Below are 8,270 nucleotides of genomic sequence, written 5' to 3' on the forward strand. Positions count from 1 at the left end.
GTGATTCATCAATGCCTTCCCCGGATGGTGACGTATCATTCCGGCGAGGCTGGTCAGGGTGTCGGTTCTTTGAGGCGGAGGAACTGGATTTCTTGGGGGAACACATAGTTAATTAAAAGTAATTTCTTTCCAAGAATCAAAATTAAATATGAACATGAACCAACGAAATCACTACTAACTAAATCTAAGGAAGAAGAAATTTGAAAGAAAGAGATTTTCTTGGGAGATTTATACAGTAGCCAAACTCTAGTTCTACTTAAACTAGTAATCGTAATAATAATCAATTAAATCAAATACTACTACTCATAACTCTAAAACTCTTGAGGTGTATAAATTCTAAGACTTTTGGGGTGTTTCGCCAATTGAGGTATTCGTATAAATAAGTGGTATTATATCATGTTTTATTTAACGAGATTAGGGGGGTATAGCTAGAAATTAATCAAACGCATTAGTTTTATTTGAATTATTATATGTTTTATTAAAAAATTTCCTACAAAAACGCATCACCTTTTCTAAACGGCAACGACATGCCAACGTGGTATTCTTCAAATAACGGCAACTGCCCAAATTTTGCTCCACTGCACGCTTTGGTTTTGATTTTCCTAATGTTTATAATTTCAAAAATATTGATAAGTAATCTATTTTATTTTATTTTTAATTTAATTTTATAATTTTTATAAATACTCTCGTAGTCAACAGGAAAATTGTCATCTTTGACTCCACTGAATTTTAGACCAAAGACGTCACAAACTACTCGTTACTGTATTGTTTATTTAAATTGGTATCGCTTCCGCGGAGTCCGCCTACAAAAACGCCGGTTGCCACCGTGAGCTCACTGCCCTCCCTGCCCACTCCAACATGATGACAGACGGGGAAATCCTAAACAAGCTAGAGGAGTCCACGAAGAACGCTAATCATCACCAGCTAGAAACTCTTCACTCAATCCTTCAACACCAAAGCCCTGTACTTTATCTCCAATCCCACCTCTCACTTTCGGCTTCCAATCATACATCCATCGACGCCGCAACTTTCAAGTGTGCTGTGCCGTTATCTTCCTACGATGACTACGCTTATCACATCAATCAATTGGCCAGTGGCTCCCTTGATCACGATCACGATCACGACAATCAGCCTCTCCTCTCCGTTGACCCGTTGGTTTGCTTCTTTTACAGGTTAAAAAAAAAAAAAAAAAATCAATCTTTGCTCAACCGAATCAAATAAAGAAATTATACATCTTTGACTTTTAAATATTGTGACAGTTCTGGGACAAGTTCTATGAAGCCGAAATTGATTCCATATTTTGACTCAGCTCTCTCGAAAGCTGCTTCACACTTAGCTCACCAAGGCAGTGCTGCTGTTCTTCGAAGGTCTCATTTTGTTACTGATTTATGTTAATTACATGTATATAAATTAATGATATTCTCTCTTTTTTTTCCTGATTTAAATTTTGAACTTTCATGTAGGTTGTTTCCCCTCAAGCAGGATGTTAATAAGATCCTATGTTTTATTTACGCGGACAATATAACAACAACGAAAGGTGGATTTAAGGTTATGGCCGCCTCTACTTTTCCTCTGTATAGAAGTAGAAATGAGAGCTGGTCTCGATTTAGCTATCTCTCTAGTCCCCGGGAAGTCATTCTTGGATCAAATGTGGAGCACCAAATGTATTGCCACCTTCTTTGTGGTCTTAGGAACTCTGAAATTATTGATGGAATTATAAATCCGTATGCCGTAGGCTTGATTAGAGCATTTAGTTTTTTAGAATCTAAATGGGAGCAGTTATGTGATGATCTCAGAAATGGGTATCCGTATTTGGATATTTGTGACAATTCAATGAGAGATTCTGTTACTGAGGTTCTTGGTGGGCCACGACCAGATTTGTCAGAAAGGATTCGATCAATTTGTCGGGAAAGTAACTGGAGCGGGATTGTGAGTAAATTATGGCCTAATGTTCGTTACATTAGGTGTGTTACAACTGGAAGTATGAGGCAATATTGTTCAAAAGTTAAGTATTATGCAGGAGAGGTTCCTGTTTTGGGAGGAGATTATTTTGCTTCAGAATGTTGTGTGGGTATTAATTTGGATATTGTGCAACCTCCAGAGACAACACGATTTGTTATGCTTCCAACTGCAGCCTATTTTGAGTTTCTTCCATTTGATTTGGAGAAGAGTGAGATTGTAAGTGAAGAAACTGTTGATTTTTCTGGAGTTGAGGTCGGGAAGATGTATGAAGTGGTTGTGACTACTTATAGAGGATTTTATAGGTACCGTTTAGGTGATATTGTGAAAGTTGTTGGTTTCTATAATTCTTCTCCAGAAGTGGAGTTTGTGATGAGAGCTCCAAAAAGTTCTTTTGACATAATAACTGAGAGAGACTTGATGTCTGCCATGGAAAGTTTTCAAAAGGTGCTAAGAAATGTTATGGCTGCTGAGATTGTGGAGTTTGCAAGTTTCATTAACTTGGAGTTGAGCCCAAAGAAGCTAATAATTTTTCTGGAAATTAGAGAGGGTTGCATTTTTCTTCAGGAGGAGAAGTTACCAGAGGCAGTTGTACTTCTAAGGAGGTGTTGTTCCTCACTTGAGGATGAGTTGGGAAGCATATATAAAGTGCAAAGGGATAAAGGTGCAGTAAGCCCTCTATCGATATCCATTTTGAAACCCAGTAGCTTTGAAAGGTTGTTTCAAGTAGCCATTGAGAATGGAGCACCAGCTAGTCAATATAAACCACCTAAGATCATAAGAAACTGTGAAATTGTTCAATTTCTGGAAGGATGTTCTCTTCTGACTCTGTGTTTGGATGATTTAGATTGTTAATGGGTTGGGTGGCATGATCAAGCATGTGTTGCTTCCGCGGATAAAAGTAGCCTCCCTAGCTGATCAATGGAATTGATATATTTTCCAGCTCTAATAATGCTATCAACTTACCGGATGGTTTCTGATTATAGTGCACTACAGAGTGAATAACTGAAGTTTGGTTAATGTGCAAGAGTCTTCTATATGTCTTCTGTATGCTTTGAAATTTATAATCTTGCCAGTTTTAGAACTCTAATCGAGTTTCCAGATTATCTATGTGCAACCAGCATCAATTGTTAATCAATGCAATTGGGAATCATATGAAATTTCCGATTGTGTATGTTATGTAAAACAAACACACCTGTATGAATGTTTTCTGCCGTTCAGTCTAGGCTTGTTAGTATTTCTACTTCATCAATGCTAATAATTTTTCATTGATTCTTAATAAATAACTGTTTTTTTTTTTTCAGCAAATAACTTGGATTTCAGTATCCATCCCCTGAATTGTTTCAGGGGATAACTCCCTTTGATTCTTGTTCTGAAACATTTTCCATCTGTGAATGTTTATGATGGTGCAGTCAAAAGTATAAAGGAGAAATTCCTAGAAACAAGGGTCTTTATTCCATTTCTGCCTCCCTATCTATTAATGGCTGCTTGAATTTGCTCCAGGGTTCTCCCCTTTGTTTCAGGTACGACTGTAGCCACGAACAATATACCCAAAGCGTTGATTGCAGCATAAAGAAGAAAGGTACCTGAAAACCACATGCACACATCAGTAAAAATTAGTAATTTGCAGCTCTCATGATGTTTTGATGTCATCAGTGTACAGCATATTTGATATTTTTGGTAACAACAACGTTCAGTCTGGCTAGGTAATGCCACATTTTTTTCATAGAAGAAAAAGGTTAATTTTGTTTTGTGTAGAGTTTACCATAAGAGCTCCAGGTCATGAGGTAATTAAAAGTGTAGGACACCGCCCATGCACCAAACCAGTTGACTAATGTTGCTAGGCTTCCAGCTGCTCCTTTAATGTTTATAGGAAAAATCTGCAAGAGAATCCCTTTTTCAGATGGGTGGAATTAACGCCAAACAGTTAATGAATGATAAAGTCTTCCAAATCTTACTTACCTCAGACATTACGACCCAAGGAACTGCACCCATTCCAGCGGAAAAAGAACATATGTAGACCTAAGCACAGAGAAAATTGTCCGAGTTAACTAGGAAAATATGAAATTCAAAATTTTCTGGTGTTAAAACAGAGTGGCTATATATATTAAAAGGCGTTGCTACTACCAAAATGCCGGTCACAGCAAGAGCAGGAACCGACGAAAGAGCCAATTCGTGAACCTGGTTTACAAAAGATCCTCAGCACGTTACTTCTAAAGAAACTTTAACGAATTTGTCGGGGCCAATATTTTTACAGTTACCTTCAGAAAGAATGAAACCCCGGTGAGTAAACAGCCCATAACTAATCCTGTTGCAGAAACCTAGAATGAAATTGGCGAAGAAAATAATATTTAAAATTCGGCACATAGAGGGATTTCTGAGAAAATTCATAGATGTTACTGTCGTTTGCATTAATATACCAATAATAAGGGTTTTCTTCCAGCTCTGTCGATCACAGCTGCATTCAGAGCAGTAACAATAACCTGCAGAATATCATTATGTCAGGCTATTTTATTGGTCTAAAATATTTACTTTTCCAAGAAATTGTTGGAGTTGTTGAGAGATAGAAACCTGAAGAATGGCATAGATTATAGTTCCAATGCTGGCAGAAAATCCTGAGACATTACATGTATAAGTATAACAACCAACTATTAACGGTGACAAAAAATTGTTTTTTATCTTGGAAAATGAAGGTAAACTTCTGCTGTATAAAGTATAATACTGTTATAATAGATTAATCAGATAAAAAAGCTTAATCGAGAGGCATCAAAACGTTGAGATTTTCCGTTGTTCCCCATCATTTTCGTGTTAAAAGACCTTGCCTAAGATCTTTTATAATTTATTTAAAGGGAAAACAATCCTGGTAAAATTCTGTACCTGCTGACTCGAATATATAGCTGGTGTAAAAACAGATTCCGTTGATTCCCCCAAATTGTTGAAAGACCATCAGTCCGACTCCAATCTGGTTAATTTGAATCACAGTAAAGAGAATTGAGTTCTTAGATTATGAAGCAAATGAAGAAAAATGATTGTAATAAAGGTTGATAGAGAAAAATTACAATGACTGAGAGCAAGTATCTTCTTTGAAATAAATCTAGCAATTTGGCTTTTGGGAGTCGTTCAAGAGTTTCTATGTAGTCCTGTCAAGCAATGATAGAAAAACTTCTTTTGATATTTCCTCTCAAATTTCAATATGCAGCGCTCTAAAAACGCATAGTCTATGAAATGGGATATTTAGTCAAAGATAATACCTGGATTTCAAATGCCTCTTCTGATATATCAGCATCCTTGCCACGGAGTTTCTGTAGTGCAACTTCAAACTCTTTACCCTTTCCTGTCTTTGCCTGCATTCAGTATAAAGTCATGCTTACTCAATGTATACATCTTATCATTCTAGTAGGATGTTCATGTTTCCTACCAGCCATCTAGGAGACTCTGGAATGAAGAAGAGACCGAAAAGCAAAATAGCACATGGGACTAGTCCTGCAAGCACTTTCTCGGTGAGTCTTCCATTACAGTATCATTCATAGTGTCTTATTCTTTCTCTAATTTTCTGAAAGTTGAATATATAAATGATCTTAGTTTTACCTGTTAGAGCTAAAGCCCTCCACGTTATTACTGTCCCAATTATGAAGGCAACAGACACTCCAGTACAGATCATAAGCTGTATAACAATAGAGGAAAATTCAGGTACATTCTTTATTTACTCTTCCTCTTCTAATTGGATCTGCATAATTCATAAATCTTTCAAAATCAAAATAGGTTTCTCTCCAGTTATGCTATGTACATATTTTGACCTGATTGACAGCTGTTAGTGCTCCTCGAAGATTCTTGGGTGCAATTTCAGCTATAAAAACTGGTACCACATAAGAAAAGACTCCCATTCCATATCCTGTTGCCAGTCTTCCTAAATCCAAAGGTATTGCCCCCTTTTGTTTTAATCAAGACAGAAAGTTAGTCAACGTCACACTTCTGGGAAAACTGTACTCTGCAGCTGATAAGAGGATGAATTGAGAGATAAAGAATTATACAAACCTCAGCAAAATAAATAGCAAGCCATCCCGCGACACAAAAACCACTTGAAACTCTCATTGCCTGCATGCATTCCACATAGTAAATCATGTTAAATGGCATCTTTCAAGCACATGGTAAAAATAAGAGCCTTATCATTCCCATTTGCATTCCTGATAGATATTCCACCGAAAGAAAATAATCTAAATTGAAGTCATAAACAGGTAGTTCTGTGTGCTTACCCCTTTCCGACCTATAAAGTCAGCAATAGGGCCACTTGTGATTGCACCGATCATGGCACCAAAAGTCAGAATGGAACCAAACACTGAATACTGCATCCATGTAAACGAGGGCCAAAATTAAGCAACTTGAAAGCTAAAAGATTCCAGTTAACGCAGATCTAAATTTGAATTATTGTGTGAATTGAATTAGTTAACTTAGGGTGGATCTAATCTGCCATGCAAAGAATTATGCTACATTTCTGCCTACATTTGTGTCATATGCTCTCTTCTGGTAAAAAAAGAAAAAGAGAGAAACTACAGTAAATTTAATTAGTTTTCAACAATCTTTTGAAGATTAGAAAAGCAGCTAATGAGCAACGATTCCCTGCCAATTAAATTATTATCTTCCAGTTGTTCTCTATCTAAATCTAAGGCTACCCATGTCGATATCTCTACAACTTCAATTATACTCCCAAACAACTTCAAAATTTTAACTCACTCATGAACTTTGATTATTCTCAAGACCTGTTTTTGTCACTATATCTGTCTGGGAGTACCTCACAGAAGGCCTGATAATGGTCCACCTTCTGGAGCTTACTCAATGATAGTTCAGAGCTCTGTCTTGGGCTCCATGAAAAGGATACTGAAGGAGACTAATATCACTAATTCCAGCTCATATAAATTTCATGAGACAAGGCATTATCAGTTTCCAGGGCATTTTGCAAGCATTAGTTAAGTTAAATCTTCTACACATGACTACATAGGAATACCAAACTCATAATTCTTACTTCATAACATGCGTAAGTTAAGCGCTTTCAAAGTAAAAAGAGAACTCGGTAATAATATACCTCTGATAGAGATAGAGAAAGATCTTCCCTGATAGCATCCTGAGTAGGAGATGAATAGCCTGCCTGAATACCAATGAACAGTTACACAACACAACTCCAGTACCAAACATTTACTTGTTATACATGTCTAACAGTAGAATAAATGTTTTGTTTCAGTAGTTGGTTTATAAATTGCATGTCCCTTGTGACAGTTAGAATATAATCTTCTAAACAGTAGAATAATGTTTTGTTTCAGTAGTTGGTTTATAAATTGTATGTCCCTTGTGACAGTTAGAATATAATCTTCTCAGTAGTAGAAAGACTGTACTTACACAAGATCCAAATGAATAAGAACCACACACTGCGACGAATGTGCTGAAGTAAACCATACATAATTTTCCTTTGCTGCTTTTTTCAGCACCGGATCCACCTCCTTCATCAGCTATATCCTTCTCTCCCTGCATAAGCGGTTCTCTTATATTTTCATTCAAACCGTCGTTACCATATTCCTCTTTGATGGCCATGCTGCTTATTTAACTTCCAAGATGTCTATAAATTTGGCAAAGAGAAGAAGTTCAAAGAAATGTTTTCAAGATAAAGAAGATTTGCAAAAAATGGAAGCAAGGGAGTCTCTACTCTCTATCTAATTTTCTTGGATGGACACCATTTAGTGCAATATATATATATATAGAAGGCTGAAAAGTTCACCTAAACAATACCCTTTGTGAACTTATAGGTAGTTATGCAGTAATTAGTTCCCCTCCCAAAATTCCTTCATGATTTCATAAGAATTAATGCACTAAAACAGTAACACCGTACACATCAAACAAGTATAGACTTTTTTATTTATTATTATTCATTTGGATCTTCAATGGCACCATGTGCTCTTAACACTATATCTACAGAAAAAACGTCTGATAAGTAGCTCAACTGATGTAGTTTGTCGTTTGCACGAAAACTAATACAAGAAATGAACGGAGGAGGAAGGCTAAGAACTTAACTCCATCAAATCATATGATAGAAAAGTAATTTTTTAAACAAAAGTCCTTGTTCTTACTTGATAAATTTTATTAACGTACAAATAAACACAACTGTACAGCATCAGCTGGTTTTTAATACTTTGCCCCAAGAGTTGCACAGCAAAGAAGGATAAAATTGTACTATTCAAATTTTGTTTGTATACTTCCACTTGTCTTTGAACTCTGTTTACTTATTATTGTTTTTAAATTATAAGCAAGTCTGGAACTGATTA

The 8,270-nt window shown here is 36.2% G+C and overlaps 2 protein-coding genes across 5 annotated transcripts; one reads left to right on the top strand and one right to left on the bottom strand.

Moving 5' to 3' along the window:
* The first annotated feature begins 728 nt into the window (after positions 1 to 728).
* On the top strand, positions 729 to 3,208 carry LOC116140564 (probable indole-3-acetic acid-amido synthetase GH3.6). Its single transcript, XM_031426174.1, has 3 exons — positions 729 to 1,172; positions 1,260 to 1,367; positions 1,464 to 3,208. Exons 1-3 carry the CDS (start codon positions 859 to 861, stop codon positions 2,812 to 2,814), a joined length of 1,773 nt encoding a protein of 590 aa, XP_031282034.1. The 5' UTR covers positions 729 to 858; the 3' UTR covers positions 2,815 to 3,208.
* Position 3,209: 1 nt separating this feature from the next.
* On the bottom strand, positions 3,210 to 7,905 carry LOC116140565 (sugar transporter ERD6-like 7). Of its 4 annotated transcripts, none has more exons than XM_031426178.1 (18): positions 7,738 to 7,905; positions 7,351 to 7,567; positions 7,040 to 7,102; positions 6,213 to 6,302; positions 5,995 to 6,054; positions 5,757 to 5,888; positions 5,548 to 5,623; positions 5,378 to 5,442; positions 5,211 to 5,303; positions 5,019 to 5,099; positions 4,837 to 4,921; positions 4,531 to 4,574; positions 4,380 to 4,442; positions 4,221 to 4,280; positions 4,087 to 4,140; positions 3,922 to 3,981; positions 3,725 to 3,839; positions 3,210 to 3,545 (listed from the first exon to the last, which is right to left on the bottom strand). In XM_031426178.1, exons 2-18 carry the CDS (start codon positions 7,540 to 7,542, stop codon positions 3,430 to 3,432), a joined length of 1,449 nt encoding a protein of 482 aa, XP_031282038.1. In that variant the 5' UTR covers positions 7,543 to 7,567; positions 7,738 to 7,905; the 3' UTR covers positions 3,210 to 3,429. The 4 variants fall into 4 exon arrangements, with proteins under 4 accessions (XP_031282038.1, XP_031282037.1, XP_031282036.1 ...); XM_031426177.1 differs by having other exon boundaries at positions 7,727 to 7,905; XM_031426176.1 differs by lacking the exon at positions 7,738 to 7,905 and having other exon boundaries at positions 7,351 to 7,709.
* Positions 7,906 to 8,270: the final 365 nt, after the last annotated feature.

This window comes from Pistacia vera, unplaced genomic scaffold (assembly GCF_008641045.1).
Source record: "Pistacia vera cultivar Batoury unplaced genomic scaffold, PisVer_v2 Contig374, whole genome shotgun sequence".
NCBI classification, from domain to species: Eukaryota; Viridiplantae; Streptophyta; class Magnoliopsida; order Sapindales; family Anacardiaceae; genus Pistacia; species Pistacia vera.